The following is a 15,634-nucleotide window of genomic DNA, read 5'->3' on the forward strand; positions in this document are numbered from 1 at the left end:
TAATTCTGTACATTTATCATTCTTTTGTTTTTGAAAATAAATGTATAGTTTGTGACATTTTCCCTCTAACTCTAAAACATTCTATTTATTTTTTTTTTCTGCTTGTCTTTCTTTTGCTCCTCTCTGATTTTTTTTCTGTCTTTTCTTGCTCGGCCTGTGGCTGCTGTTGTAAGGACTCTAAAACTAACAGTAAAGAAAGTTGATGGTAATAGTTCATGCAGGTAAGATGGTAGGAGCAGTTGGTGCTTTGCTGTAGCTACTGGCTGACAGCATGTCTTTCCTTCGCAGCGATAGACTTGTCTCACTTAACTTTGGGGAGGAAGTATTCTCTTTCACAATCCTGAAATGCCTGTGTAAAACCAGCAGAGAGCGTTTTGTTATCTATTTCTTGATGTTGAACAACATTGGTTTTATTTTGTTGTTTTTCCACCCTTTGTTAAAAAAGAAAAACAACTGATGAAAATAAAGTACTTTTATCTGTAGGCAGAGGCTTCTAGAAGCACTGAAATTTGCTTAATATTCAGTGTATAGATCCCAATGACCTCAGTGGAAATGATTAAGAAGTGGCCATACAAAAGAAATGCAAAAACTAGGCGCTTCTAAGTAGCATTCATGCAAATTGTGCTCAAGGTTAAGTAGTGGCCTTCAGCCGTCTATTTTTCCTGGCATTTTGCATTATTGTCGTGTTATATCATGGGGAGTGAGTGGGAATTTTCACAGCCTTTGATCTGATTCTTTCCACATTTATTGGCTGGTTAGTGGGATTTCTGGTTGGCTTTGCAACGATTTTAATTTGTTTTTTTTTTAATCTATCTTTTTTTTTCTGTTAGAGTATCTAGATGGAAAGCTATAGTGTATGTACTTTTGAGTGAACGTACAGTATAAAAGATTAGCCACTGGCACTTGGGTTTGCTGGCATTCGTCATGCCATTGCTGCTTAACACCTCTCTGCCTGGTTCTTTCCAAAAGAAAGGAAATTAAAAGGAGAACTAGTCCTGCCATTCTTAGACTTTAAAGGGGCGTGTTGATTCTTCCAAACAAGGCTAAGGCAGATCCAAATTCAAGTCTACCATAAACATGAGCAGAAACAGGATCTCTAACCACCCACCCACTGAAATGGGTTTAACCTTAGACTTTTTTCCCCACTGTGCTTCTGACTGTTTGCTCTGATGTATCACATGTTCTGTGAATGTTAGAAACAAAGAACTGACTTATAACTTCTTTGGCTTAGAATGCTTGTCATCTATCTGTGGGAAATAGAAGCATGTTCTCCTCTTGGCTATGTCAGCTATGCAGAAATTAATTAGGAATGTGCTCCTAGCTCTGCAGTATGGAGTTTCCGTGTTTCAAAGAAGAAGCTGTGTAGGAGTTTGCAGTTTTAAATCACCTTTTAAGTGTTGGCATGGAAAGGAAGAGAAACTAACTTAAGAGCATGTTGTTCAGCCCAAGGATATCTGCTTTTCTCTTGAAATTTGCCTTAACCTAAAAATATGAAGCCTACCACCAGTGAGCCTGGTGGCGACCTGAATCACGTGTTTTTATTAAATATTTCTTGGGTAATCCAAGAATAGGGACTGAGACAGTAACTGTCTGACCATTTTAAGAATGAGAGGTGTGTAACTATAGCTGATTTAAAAAAAGAATCTATTGCTCTATACTATCCTTGTCAGCTTTTGTCCAGACAACTTGGAATGGGCAGCAGACATCAGCCCAGCTGGTTACAGAACAGTTGAAGTCTGAAGGAACTTGGGTTTATCTTTGAGCTTTAGACAGATCTGGGGTTCAGTTGGATATGATGCAGTTTTTGACTGGAGATACCAGAAGTGAGAAGTAGTATTAGCTCTTCCAAGCTTTTTAGTTCTGCTATTGAAAATCTTCAACCAAATCATTTGCTGTTCTCTCTGTGTGCTGTTTGTGCTGTATATTGTCTTCCTACTTGATAAAAACTACTCTGTACTAAGTAGTTTTTACTCGCTCCATTATACAATTCTGTATTTGGCACAATAGTTAGTGTAGTATGTGGAGTAGCTGTTATGAACTCCTTATTGCATATACATACACTTTTTTTTTCTTTTTAACCAGAAATGATGCTAAGCAGTATGTAATCACTAGGCTTTCCAAAGTCACTTTGAAGCTTTTGGACTGATTTAGTGGTTAGGAAGGTGGTGGATATCTCACAGTTTCTTGTAAGCTACTTCAAGTTTGAAATTAATTAAAACCGGCAATTCACTAAATGAATGCGCTTCCTCTGCTAAAAAAGGAGGGCTAGGGCATTAAAGCTTTCATTGCAAATGAAGGTGTGGAACATCCCAGGTTTGTTTCTAGAGTTTCAGAGTGACTAAAGCATGTAGGGGTACAGTCCCTGTGCTCCAGAGGCTTGACACCTACCTTTTAATTATTAAACACACTCTAAATCTTTTAGGCTTTCTTAGAGCTTTAAAAAAATAAAATTGAAAAAGCTTGTAGAGTTAACAGGTCAAGCTTAGCAGAGCAGTACTAACCATGTTCTGTCCTTTGTTTGCTGTAGTAGGAAACAATTTAACTGGATTTAGCTGAGGAAAGCATGCAAACTGCAGTTTAGCTAAGTAGAGCCCCTATGTAGCCTACAAGTCAAGCCTCAGATTTTGCCTGTTATGTAAATCTGGGAAAAGGACAGGCTTAACTAACAGGTGCTCTAAACCTATCCAAATTGGAATTTCGTGTACTGGTCAATACAAGGCCTCAATAGTTAGAAAACACTGTGTGTACCCTCCTAAAGCTTCGCAAGTGCCATCATGTATGTATATATGCATATAGGTCTAAATCTATATACGAAAATATATGTATGCATATATTTATATGCATGTATATATAAAATCCAGTGTATTGTTACAACTGTTGTCCTGTTTACTAGGTTCATGATCAAGAGAGCACAAGGAAGAAAACGATTTGGCATGAAAAACTTCAAGAAAAGATGGTTTCGCCTCACAAATCATGAGTTTACGTACCAGAAAAGCAAAGGTAACAAAGGTTTGCCAGTCTTTTTTTGATACATTAAAGCACAGATTACTCGTAAGGATTGTGTAAGAACAGAAGACTGAGATCTAGATCTGTAACATTAGAAGGCACAGTGCAGGCAAGTCTATCAGCCTGTATGTTCTTGCCCTTTTTTAGTATGCTGTACTGACTGTTAAAATGCTTCTTGGATAGCACAGTATCCTATAAATTAGCAGAAAATGTTATAACATTTGTCTAGTATCAGTTGTCAACATCATCTGGAGGTTTCATGGTCACCTAGCAGACCATCCAAGGAAACAAAACTCAGGATACACATACCTTACGCTAGAATTTGAGTATTGAACGTTCTCAGATGCATCTCAGCTTGGTTTTGTAACACTGGCACAGCTGGCTGCAGTAGGAAGAGATTTGCCTGCAAGCTTTGAACTTGCAAAAATGTGTTCACTTAATGTTGCCTAATATTGTGTTTTTCACGAATTGTCTGTTCAGTAGTACACAACGAATACCACTTCCTTCCATCATATAAATACATAGGGAGTGAGAAAGATAAGGAAACATGTTCAGATCATGGCAGTCATCGTTTCACACTCAACTTTGAGAACTTACATCGCCACCACCAAGCTAGTTCTGTTGAGCTGACAGGATTGATTTCTTTCATTGTCACCCTCTCAGGAAATGCACTGTGTCCTCCTGCAGTAGTGAGTTTCTAAGAGATTTGCTAGCATAATGTAGTGCAGCTGGAAACAGAAATGAACTTAAGATAATGCTTAAGGACCATGCTAGTAAATTCCTGCTGAATTAAAAGTTTTTTTTCTTGTGCAGTCAAAATGATCTACAAAGGAACTGAGTCAGCCCTTAGAATAAGGGCAGAGGGTGAAGCTGAATTGTGAATCATTTGCTCAGTATCTCTGTGTGTCTGTTCTGCAGGTGATCACCCTCTGTGTAGCATTCCAATTGAAAACATTCTGGCAGTGGAAAGACTGGAGGAGGAATCCTTTAAAATGAAAAATGTAAGTAGGTCATCTTCATTAATGTACTTGTTAGGCTGGTCTAGATCCACCAGCTGAATTGCCTTTTTCCCTTTGTAACCTGGATTGGGTTTCTATCAGAAGATGTACAACCACAGCTGCTTGTTCTGTATATAGTAGCAGGAGTTTCCAAAAGTACAACCCATTCAGATTCTTAACAGCCCAGTCAGCAGTCCTTGGATTTCATGCTCTGCAGCACACTCAGTACTGACCACTGCTGATCAGCTGTCTGGGCTCCATAATGTCAGACACAGGTAAGATGATCGAGTCCCTGCCCTTTCTGTCAGACCTCTTTGTTGGAAAGGAACTGGCTGCTTGTAATTGTGAAGGATCACATCCTTCCAGAGTGTATGTATTTGGGTTAGGTCATGTGCCAAAGCAACATCTGTGCTGTGCTAGTATGGTTTAGCATTTTGATTGCCACATTAGGGAATAAAATAAAGCTGTACTTACTCTTGCGTGGAACACTACTGCCAGCTTCTGTATGTGATACATGCCATTCATTGTGTAAGAACAGTTCTTGGACATTATCAGTTTAGGTGATGTTGGGAGTCTTTTTTGTACTTTTCTGCCTGTAAATCTGAGTACAGTCTTTAAAAAGTTTTATTTAAAAATAAACAGAAAAACAACTGTTTTCCAGTTCTAAACGTGCATCTACTGCAGACTTCTTTATATATATAAATGGTTGTGAGTTTTACCTTTTCTGCCTTCAAGTCTTTCCTGACATCTTCGCTGTTTGTGCACACCATGCAGGCCAGTGATCAAACCTGCCCTGGTTATTAGGTTCCTCAAACAGCGCTAAGTGCCTGTAACAAAGTGCTTGACTATTTTCCCTGTCTCAGGTATTATTTTGATAGCACATATCTGTCTGTTAAAAGATGGAATAAGTTTCAGTTCACTTGCTTCTAGAGCACATCTTCCTTGTGTTGTAGCTGGCTCTGGTGTTTATAACCCTTGTTAATTACATAGGCAAAAGTAAGCAAGCTGAAAAATAGTTCTCAAGCTATCAGAAGGCAACTGTAACATACGATGAACTGCTGCCAACTGTACTCTGCAAAATAACTTGATTGAACTAAAAGTAGCCACACCGTTAAGATAAAATTTATGTGTGGGGAGGAGCTGAGCTGTAATTCTGATCAGCTCCTCAGTGACAGCAGTCTTTAACTTAAGCTGAGTCTACTGGGCTAGAATGCATCCAAAATATCCCTTTATTGTGAAGATTTATTATTCCTTTAGCATCCCATTGTTGTTAAAATCAGAAACAGTGTGCTATTTTGCTTGCTTAAATTCACTGTTACCTGGGAAATGAGAGTGACTACATCCATTCTGGAAAGTAAGATTCAGAGTCTTTCCATAAGCAGTAGAAAATACCATTATCACCTTTCCATGCTAATATATTCCCATATATCTTGCCATATGTAAATAGAATAGTGCAGCAAGAAGAGAGCTCTTAAAACACCATGGCAGATGTATTTGCGATGGATATTCCATCAGAAGTGCTAAGTGTGATTAAAGATTCACATTTTCTATTAATACTCCCTATGTATCTGTGCTCTGAATTGCACCAAGTGTGTCTTACTCCTGATAAATCTGCCTGTCTGGCAGTATGGCCAGTAGCCTTTATCTTCCTTAGGCACTGTTTGAGGGGGAAAGTGGTGTGGCTTTAAGTACTGTTCAGGTCTTCTCTGCTGTTCAAGAAGCAACTGGTAGATTTGTTACTGTAGAGGTCTTGCAACCACTCGAAATTCTTGGCTTACTTGTGGGCTTCTCGCTAACGGTTGCCATATGTTAGTTCACTTAGGTTGGTATCCCCTTACACAAAGCCATACTCCTTAAATATGTTCCTTTGTTGTAATGCAGAAGGCTCCATTGACCCCAGCAGGACATTAAAATTCTTTTCCCTGTAGTTGTGTTAATGGAGGGTTGAGCTGCATGCTCCAGTCTTCCTCATTCCTTCCTTCCTTCCCTATTTTCCAGATTCAAATTGACAGTTATGTCCTAAAAAGCTTTATTAAAATGACTGTCTTTGGTGTGTATTTTGGCAGTTCTGGGCTGCTCACACTAGCGGCTCCTACTCCGCTGTTGTGTGTTGTGCCTTACTAATTATTGTCTGACATTCATGGGGGTACTAAATCCAGGGGAATGACTGTTGCAGCTTTCCTTTTCCTGTTAGAAGAGATGTTGTAATTAAACTGTTTGTTCGCAAATTAGCAAGTATATTTGCAAGCTACTCTGAATGATGTGCACCTAAAGGAGTCACAAGGGAAGAAGATATTGCGGCTGGTGCCAGTCTGCAACATTCTCCTGACCAGCTGAATTCAGGCAGATGTTTCAGGTCTTTGTAATACACAAAAGTGAATTTCAATTTTGGTGGGGTTTTCCTTTCTTTGTTTTTTTTTTTTTTGGTGTGGGATTTGGGGAAGGGGGGGGGTTTGTGCCTCTGTTTTTAAAGTAACACAGGGAAGGAAACCTGCCATTTGGAAAATAATATTCCACACAGTATAGGCACTGTAATGTCAGTGGTTTGAATAACTGAATTAAGAGTAGGGGGGATTTAAGAATACCTGAGGGAGCAGAAAACTCATTAGAATTAAGTATTTGCAGAAAGTAGATGAAATAGTGATGTTTGGCACTTGCTTTTCCAAACTTTGCAGTTAAGATCAGTAAGTTGAACTTAGTTATCTTCAGTGCACGATCAGTTTAATGAAGCAGTAAGACTGTACATCAGAAACTTGTGACTTCAACAGGAGGAAAATAAACATAATTGTGCCATTTTAGGTCTTAAGCTGTTCTGAATAGTCAGGATAGTTGTAGTTCAGATTTTCAGCCCAAACCATCATACAGAATTAATCTGTAACTATTTGAACAACCCAGTGGTGATTAAAGAGAAACTGTGTTGCTGTGATTTGCTAATTGCAGCTATAATTGGTGCAGAAGCATGGAAGTTATTGAAAGGAAAGAATCATGCTGAAATAGGTGTTAAAAACCTTGAGATGTGGCAGTATTAAAGTAATGCTGTCTCTTAAGGCAGGATCCAGACTTTCGTTTCCCTCTTTTCTGCCCTCTGCTGATTAGCATTTCCTTTCAGCCCTGCTTTGAGTTCCTCTGTCAGCCTTCCAAAGCTTGGAGCTGTAGCATTGCTGAAATTGCATCCCTGGGGCTGACAGCAAATCTTGTTGAGGCCCAACCAGCAAGCTGATATTAGCTGTTTATAAATCATCTCCTACAGGAACAGTATCTTATTCCTTGTACAAGGTGAAAGGTCTTGCTGTTTTAAGGGCACATTTGCTGCTTGATTTTGTGTTGAAATGTATTTATTGATGCATTCTTTTAGCATGCTGTTTTTTGCCTTTAATAAATCATCAGTCTGAGCCAGCTTTAGGTTCACCATCAAATTCTGCTGGTTTATTCTGTGGCTTATTTCCTTATTTGCAGATGTTCCAGGTGATCCAGCCTGAAAGAAGAGTCCTGTATATCCAAGCAAATAATTGTGTAGAGGCCAAGGACTGGATTGATATCCTCACCAAAGTGAGCCAATGCAACAAGAAGCGACTCACAGTCTACCATCCCTCTGCCTATCTGAATGGCCACTGGCTTTGCTGTAAAGCTACCGCAGACAATACTCCTGGCTGCACACCCTGCACAGGGTAAGAACTGGCAACATACTGTTGGTTTAGGTACTGCCAGGGGTATGTGTATCTCTGTAGCGTGACTTGCAGGTATGCAGTTACCAAGAAGATCTGCCAAGTGTGGTGTTTTCAAAGGCAATGTTTATTCTGTCAGCATCTGTGTATCTTGGTCAAAATGTTGAATTTTTTGGAGTTCAGGGCATTGATAGGAGTTGACTGTAGGATGAAATACTTCGGTTCTCATCATCTGTCATTAAAAATGTCAGAAATCTCTTTAAGAAGTTGTTTGTAAATTCTTGGAACTGACAATCATCTACTTTTAGATTTAATTCTAAACTGGTCTTTTTTTAAGGGGACCACTCATGCCCTCTGCTAAGTGAAGAGGTACTGTCTGGTTTATAGGAAACAATTTTCATCTAAAATGACAGAAGCAAGAAGTCTTTGGTTAGTCTCAGATTATAAAACCTGGACATTTGGGAGTTCAGTGCTTTGGCTCCTCCATCTGGTTATAGCAAACTAATTCACCAAAACGTCTGGATACTGATACAGTCTCTTTAAATCAGAGTGAAAGCATGCTGGTAAATCTAGGCATAAAGAAGTATGAACTGTCTGCCTTTTCTTTGGGGAAAAATGGGAAGTTTTGAGCTTTACTACACACAATCTGTTGCCTTTCATGAGTACTCACTTTTATATTCATTCTCATGAAGTGCTTTTCATACTGTAATAAAGCGTTCAGGATTTAACTTCTGCCTCTCTTCCTGATGCTGTACAGAGGCCTGCCAGCAAATATACAACTGGATATAGATGGAGATAGAGAGACTGAGCGCATCTACTCTCTTTTCAACTTGTACATGCCAAAATTGGAGAAAATGCAAGGTGAGGATGAAAGATCATTTCATCTCCAATACACTTATCAAGGCAAATATAAAACTGACTGTTCTAGCTAGACCACCCTTCTGAATCACATCCTAGAACGCAGTGGCCATTATTTGATTTGTTTTCCCTTCTGCTGTCTTGAGGCAGTTGTGTGAACTATTTTTGGTGCAGTGTGCAGTCCCATAGTCTGTACAAAGTTCTTTACATAATAGTTGATTGAAATAAGGTTTTAACCACAGCATCCTAAAATAGTGCAGGCACGGATCATTGCTTGAATGAATGCTCTGAATTAAGAAATCGGAGTGTGCACTAAACTAGAAGTTTACTGATCCTGAAAAGAAGCACCAGCAAAGTTGAATTTTCTGTGAAGTATGGTTTTGTGTTACCATAAGTCATGTGCACATTGCCTGATTCAGATCCCAAGATCTAAATACGCATGGTTTCTTCAAGAAGGCTCTTTTGGAATTACCAGCAAAAGATGATCCATGGATGTCTTCGAAATGTGGAAAAGTGAAGTTTTGGCTGGGAAACCCTCAGGAGCTGAGGGGAACAGAGATTTGACGTGAAGTCTAAAAGAAAGAAGAGGCAGCAGAGGAAGTTAGTACTAGTAGACTTGCCAAGTAAAGTATCCGGTTTACATGGTGCCAGACTTGAAATACCAATTTAGCACAGGGAGCGGCAGGGAAGCCTTCACTGTGGCAGTGATCTTTAGATAGGACTTTATTTTATAATATGAGATAAGCCAGTGGTGTCAAACACAGGGGTTGGAAAGTGCTTTAATCCATTCCTGGCTGCCATGCAGTTGCAAACTTAAGATCCTCCCCACTTCCGAGCTGTCTGAACAAATGCCTAGCTTTCCCCCGTTCCGAATCCTCACTGCCAGAGCCAGCATTGAATTTCAGTGTCCGGGAAAAGGACACAGGTCTGGCACAGGCACTGCAGCAAGGGAAGGTAACTTGAAAGCTGAGACTGAGCCAGTAGTAAAGCTGGAAAGCTAGGGAAAAATAGAGGCAAAGTAAAATATTCTCTCTCCTCTTCTAATACTGTCAGCTACAATGCAGAAGTAGATCACATAATGAATGTGTTGTAAATGTTCATGTGTAATCAGTGTCCCCATCTCGTAGCCAGGAAGGCTCCCTGGTAGGATAAAAAGGTGGTATGAGTTGCTCCTTCTTAGGATATATCCTGAAGCAGGCAGCCAGGCAGTAGTCATGACATACTTTGATTATGCCTATTGTATGAATCTTTTAGGGGTGATGTGGCAAAACATCTTGTGTGACTACTTCAGCCTGTGATTGTTTTGAATTCAGTCTGTTGCACAGTGCGGTATGTGCTGCTCAGGGATGCAACCTGTCCTTCTGACAAGTGATTACTTGACCTTGTGCAGGCCAAGCCAGCAGCACAGTGGCAGAGTTAGGCCTGTGGCAGAGTTCCCAAAGTGTGTGTGTGGGGTTCTGCTAGTGGTAATTGAGATGAAAGCATTGCCTGTTCAGCAAAGGACCAAGCCAGGTCCTTACTGCCCTTGCCTTATGAGACAAGGAGGAGGGAATGGGCATGGGACAGACTTTGTGCCTACCAGCAGCTCAGCAAAGGACAACAAACTGCTCCTTCTGCTGCTGTCAGGCACAGTTCTATGGCTGTCATGCAGAAGCAAACCAAGGAAGTGTATGAACCCTAGACTATTCTCAGTCTGCTTGTCTCGTTTTTTTTCTCTTATCTATTTGATGCCTATTCCTGTACTTTCTTGGTTTTCCAGAGGCCTGTGGCAGCAAATCTGTGTATGATGGACCTGAAGAGGAAGAGTATTCTACATTCATCATTGATGACCCTAAGGAGACGTATAAAACACTAAAGCTGATTATTGAAGGTGTTGGAACTTTAGAGCAGGAGCATGCTCAATATAAGAGAGATAAATTTAAGAAGACAAAATATGGAAGTCAGTAAGTATAATGGGTTGTCCAAACAGGAGAACGTCCTGGGAAAATGGTATTTCCCTTGCCTATGTTCTGGCCTTCACCATCCTCATATTCAAAAAATATCCTTCAAACACATACAAAGTAGGATTGTGACTTAGGATTGCTATCACAATATTTTAAAGGTCTGTAAGGAATTTTTGAATGCTGTTTTAACATTTTGATTTCCTGACAGAGAATTATATATATAATACTTTTTCCTTTTTTTCTAATTTTTTAGAGAACATCCCATTGGTGACAAGAGCTTCCAGACATACATCAGGCAGCAGTCGGAGATCTCGGCACATTCCATATGAAGTGCAAAGGAAATCACAGGACAGTGCTGAAGGGTTGATCAGTGAAGCTAAACAGCAGAACAAAAGGGAAGCCACACATGTAGCAAAATGTATGGATAAGTGTCAAGCTTACAAACTTTGAGACTTGCTAAACATACTCTCTTTTCAAGAAACTGTTATAATAGTTGCTATGCACTTTATTCATCTGGTTATTGACAGATGATAAAACTCTGCCTTCTAGGCAGTTGTTGTCATGTGTATTTTTAAATTTGCTTTGGTTTCTTGGAATCTAGTGATCAGTTCAATGATCAAGGTGTGTGGACTTCATCTGGACAACTTCCAAGCAATTCCTTATGTTTCGGAAACCAAGCACGCTGCTAGTATGCAGCATTTTCTAGAATGGTTGTTTGTTACTGTTTTTTGTTCCTGGTTAATGTATATTATGCCACACCCCTGTGTGCTCTCTTAGGAAAAGCTTAGTTAACACTTTACTTTTAATGCCTGCATTTAGAAAAGAAGCAGAGAAAAAAACCCTCTGTTGTAATCTCTTGCGTTGTAGCTTGTATTCTGAGCAGGCCAAGGAGTAGGCCTTTTTCTTTTATAGCAGTATAATTTTTTGCTAAATGTGCACAATTTTTAATAGAAATTCAGATCTGAATGGTACTCTTGATATTTTTGAGATACAAAGTCATTTCTCCAGACACGTTCAGCAGACTTTGGTTTTGAAAATGCAATCTCAGCGGTGTAATAAAACTGACTCTGATAAATAACAAGTAAGAAAGAAATGAACTTATGTCAAAGCTACATGTCTCTCTTACGCAGTCCAATGAATGGGAATCTTTGGAAGTCTGCCAACTGAAAGGCAAGGTAAGCTGATTTTGATGACCTTTTGCCACCACAGCGAGAAGGACAAATAAATAGAATACGAGACTGGCAGCTGAGGCACACTGAGTCTCAACACGAAAGCCTTCAAGATGGATTTTTCCAAGAGAATGTTTAAGCACTGGAGTCCATGCTATCCTAGTACCACTTGCTTTTCTGGAAAACAGGTTTCTACTTTTCCAAAAATGTTTTTAAGTACTTTTTTAAAGAGACTCGTTAAAGGGTATTTAGTATATTAACACACGTTATGGTAACTTGTTAATATTCTGAGTGTAGTGAAAATGGGATGAGCTGCGTATCTCACTAATACCAACAAAAGTCATTAAGGAGGGGAATAAAGATCTGCTAAATGTAAGATACATATTTATGTATGCTGTTTAGTTGTACACCGTAACTTTCCTCTGTATAAGGGTCTGATTTACAAACATCTAGCTTTGATGGCACAGAAGCCTTGCATGATGGACTTTAAGCTTCTGTAGGGAAGAAGCTAGTGTTGGTTTTAAGCTGAATTGGAACAGAAAGCATTGAACTACCAGTTTAATGTGAAGATACCTGTGTCTTTGCTTAAAGTGTTACAGAACAATTCTCAACTATGTCCTCATTGCATCTGACATGATTTAAGATGGCTAAAGTACTTTGAATGCCTCTGTTTGTTAGTGATGCTCTTAGGAATGAGGTTTTCTTTTTGTTTGAGTATATAGTAGACCACCTCCTAGTAGATGATAAATGATCTTCTATTCATCTTCACCCAGCAGACTGGGGAAAGGGAAATAATGAAGCATTGCAGAGATGCATTTTGGACTCCGAGCTTTTAGCTGCCATGAACTGCAATTTTTAACATGTATTTGTAACTTAATATTGTTTATAAAATACTAATGACCTGTAATGTGTGTTCTACTTGCCAATTAAAGAAATGTTTTATTTCTGAAAACTGTGTGCACATTTGGAGTCTGTTTAAATTCACAGTGGCCACTGGTGTTGGCACATCATCCGCTTCTCAGAGTTGGACAGAGATGGAGATCCTTGTGAGCAGCTGTTGCTGCTGCGTTGTAGGGGTGATACCATGTTGAAAGGACAAGAGGAAGGAGTTGAGAGGACAGCACTATGCATGTATATCAGCTCATGAACCTATGGAATCATCACCATTTTGAATACGACCTGTTTGGTGGCAAAACCTGGAGCATGCTGAGCTCTGTTGGTCTTCTGGAGCTTACCAGTCCTCTCTGAATGCTCATGTGGATTAAGCTTTGGCTCTGGAACACTGTGTGACAAGCTGCACTCCCTGGTTCTCTCAAGAGAGTGTTTGCAAGAAGGCTAGGCAACAGCCCTTCCAGGATAGAAAGCTGTTGACAGGCTCATTCAGTGTATGTTAGACTAGCTTGTGTTCAAGGTAACCCACACTGCTGTATCAGGTGTCTCTGTGACCAGAACGCAGGCATGCATTTCTGAGAAGCTTCTGGAGAAGAGCTTCTGCAGGCACACTCCAGCTGATTGGCAGCAGTGGTTTAGCAGGTAGACCACAGCCAGGAAAGGAAACCAAACTGACAGTGGAAGACATCACCAGTGTCATATAGTGAAGGTGAATTTGACCACAATAATGTGAGTGTGAGTTTTTGCTGAGGAACTGTAAACCTTTTTTCTAAAACAAGGCTGTAACTGACACAGGGTTTGTAAGAAATTAGCAGACTTAAATGCAGAAGTACTGTAACGCCATTCCCAGGTCTGGCTGTTTTCCACTCAGTCTCATCCAGTGTATAGAATCATTTTGTTTCCCTGCTAATGTGTCTTAGCTTAAGTCAGTAGGAGATCTCTGAAAGCTCCTTTTCTTATGGCATAGCTTAATTAACAGGGTTGGTGAGGGGGTTAAGACTGGGCTTCCAATACTTACTTAGCCTCTGCCTGTCTGCCTGCAGCATATGTTTCTGATGTTATATTCAGATATACTCAACAAATCCAGCCCACAACACAGATGACTTGCTAGGGACACTTGGGACAGCATCTCATATCTGGAATGAAGAAAATTACATTAAAAATAAAAAGGCACAGCCATAAGTAAGCATGTCAGTTTTTAATTCATTTTCCCCTCTGTCCCAGCCTGGAAGGCAAAAAAAGAAAAGACTTTGGACAAAATTTAGAAACTGGGCTGTTCTTTCCTGGGAGTCCTGATGCCAAAGATGATCCTCATGGCTGTTTCCTCCCTTGCTGAAACAGCGCACTGTAGGGCAGGGGTGACCTGGCAGCAGTACCGAAGTGACCCTGGTCTGTGTCTATTCCAGGTTCAAAGGAGGTGTTGTCTCTTGCCAGGCAAATGTCTTTGTGCATTTCAGAAGTAAAGAGTTCAGAGGGGGAGATTCGGCTGTGAAACTGCACACCCACAGAGGCGAGATTCCTCATTTAGTTGACAGATGAAATCTTGTCACTCGTGTATTTTATAGGTGGATGCAGTAGAGGTGGAAAGCAGCTGCTGCAGTGCTGACAAGTCGCTGTTAGGGCCTTCTCGTACTGTGGATGTTGTGTCTGAAGCTGTGCTGGGATGCAGTCAGTTGACAGCAGGAGTGACAAGTATTGCATGTGCCAGTGATATCTCAAAGCTCTGTTGGCACAGTAGGTAGCACTTGGTTCTTCACCCAATAAAATTTTAATGAGGTCTGTGTATGGATGAGAGGGTTGAAGAACATGGCTCTTGTCTGGAAATGTTTGCTTGTAAAAATGGCCAAATGGGAAAAAAAGCATGATATGCCATGGGCATGGCAGGAAATTAATGCAAGTAACACCCAGGACCTACCCACATCCTTAAGGGGCTCACAGGAGACAGTGACTGCTATGTGAGAAGCTGTGAGGAACCAGTGAGCACTTACGTCTACATAAGAAGCTGATTTTGGGGCTAAGACAGCTGGCTGTGTGACACAGCTGTTAGAGGCCCTTGAAAGTTGATGTGCTTCCTGTCTCCGTCCCTTCTGTGTCATACTCCATGCTGTTCCAAGGAGATAGTTTCAGCTTGTAATCCTGTAAAGCATGCTTATGTAGGGTTGTGTGAAAAGCTGTCTTGAATGGATAGCAGGAGAATGTCAGCCCCATCATTAGGTCCAGGAGATGGATGCTGCAGGAGGACTATAGCGTAGGGCAGTCCCAAGGCTAGGACTGGTGCTGGGTAGTGCTTGGAGATAAAGAACAGCATCTCCCCACAGACCACCTCTACTCAGTACAGCCAAAGACAAGGGCTAACAGACTGACTGGAGAAGTCATTTCTTTCTGGCTTTGATATACTGTCATTAAAGAGTGAATAAATGTGTTCAAAGCTCAAATGGGTACCAAGGAAAAGACAAGGTTTTAAGACAGAAATGCTATAGTCCTATATGTGCAAGCTTCTGGATCTGGGCTGCCTAGGAAAAGACTGGAAGGAGCCATTGTGGAGCAAATAATTGTTTTGAGTTCCTAAAATAGCCTAAAATAAAACAGGATCCTAGGAGATTCATCCTGAGGATAGAAAGCCACCCCTCTGACTTCTGAGTAAATCATGCATGCCTGTGTCTATTTCAATTCCCATCTTTCATCTCCTGCTCCATCTGAGCCACTCTGATTTACTCTAAAAAGTTCAAATCATTGTATCATATTTGTGCAGAGCTGGTACTGTTCACCACAAAGTTGCCTGTTGGTAGCAGGATTGCTTCCAAAGTTAACGTGGGTGTGTTGATTAAAGAAAAGGCTCACCAGCAGCCTAAATGGGCTAAATGTAAAGAATGTTTCAATGATAAAGAGGGAAATGGGCTTTTTACCGTTTTGAAACTGTTGCTATGCTGAATCTTACCAACATCATACCCCAGATGGGCACAGTTAGGATTAACGTTGAAGGAAGCTTCTCCCCACAAGTGTGGGGCCTGTATGGTCTCTGACTAATTTTACTAAATTTGCTCAACATCTTTAACCTCTGTTGCAGTTGCACTGTTCTGCCCTAAAGCTGTCAAAAGGAAATA

General features: G+C 40.4%; 1 protein-coding gene across 3 annotated transcripts in view; it reads left to right on the plus strand.

Annotated features, from left to right (window-relative positions):
* RASA3 (RAS p21 protein activator 3) overlaps positions 1-12,591 on the plus strand; it is a 172,886-nt gene extending 160,295 nt beyond the window's left edge. For all 3 annotated transcript variants that reach the window (XM_061377712.1, XM_061377710.1, XM_061377711.1), the window contains 6 exons: positions 2,894-3,000; positions 3,925-4,007; positions 7,461-7,672; positions 8,427-8,530; positions 10,287-10,470; positions 10,724-12,591. In XM_061377712.1, the coding sequence (XP_061233696.1) occupies positions 2,894-3,000; positions 3,925-4,007; positions 7,461-7,672; positions 8,427-8,530; positions 10,287-10,470; positions 10,724-10,799 (766 nt within the window). In that variant the 3' untranslated portion in view covers positions 10,800-12,591. The remainder of the gene's footprint in view (positions 1-2,893; positions 3,001-3,924; positions 4,008-7,460; positions 7,673-8,426; positions 8,531-10,286; positions 10,471-10,723) is intronic.
* The last annotated feature ends 3,043 nt before the right edge of the window (positions 12,592-15,634 follow it).

Source organism: Neopsephotus bourkii, unplaced genomic scaffold, assembly GCF_033783945.1.
Source record: "Neopsephotus bourkii isolate Nb327-2 ecotype Australia unplaced genomic scaffold, CSIRO-AGI_Nbou_v1 NB_1760, whole genome shotgun sequence".
Classification (NCBI taxonomy): domain Eukaryota; kingdom Metazoa; phylum Chordata; class Aves; order Psittaciformes; family Psittacidae; genus Neopsephotus; species Neopsephotus bourkii.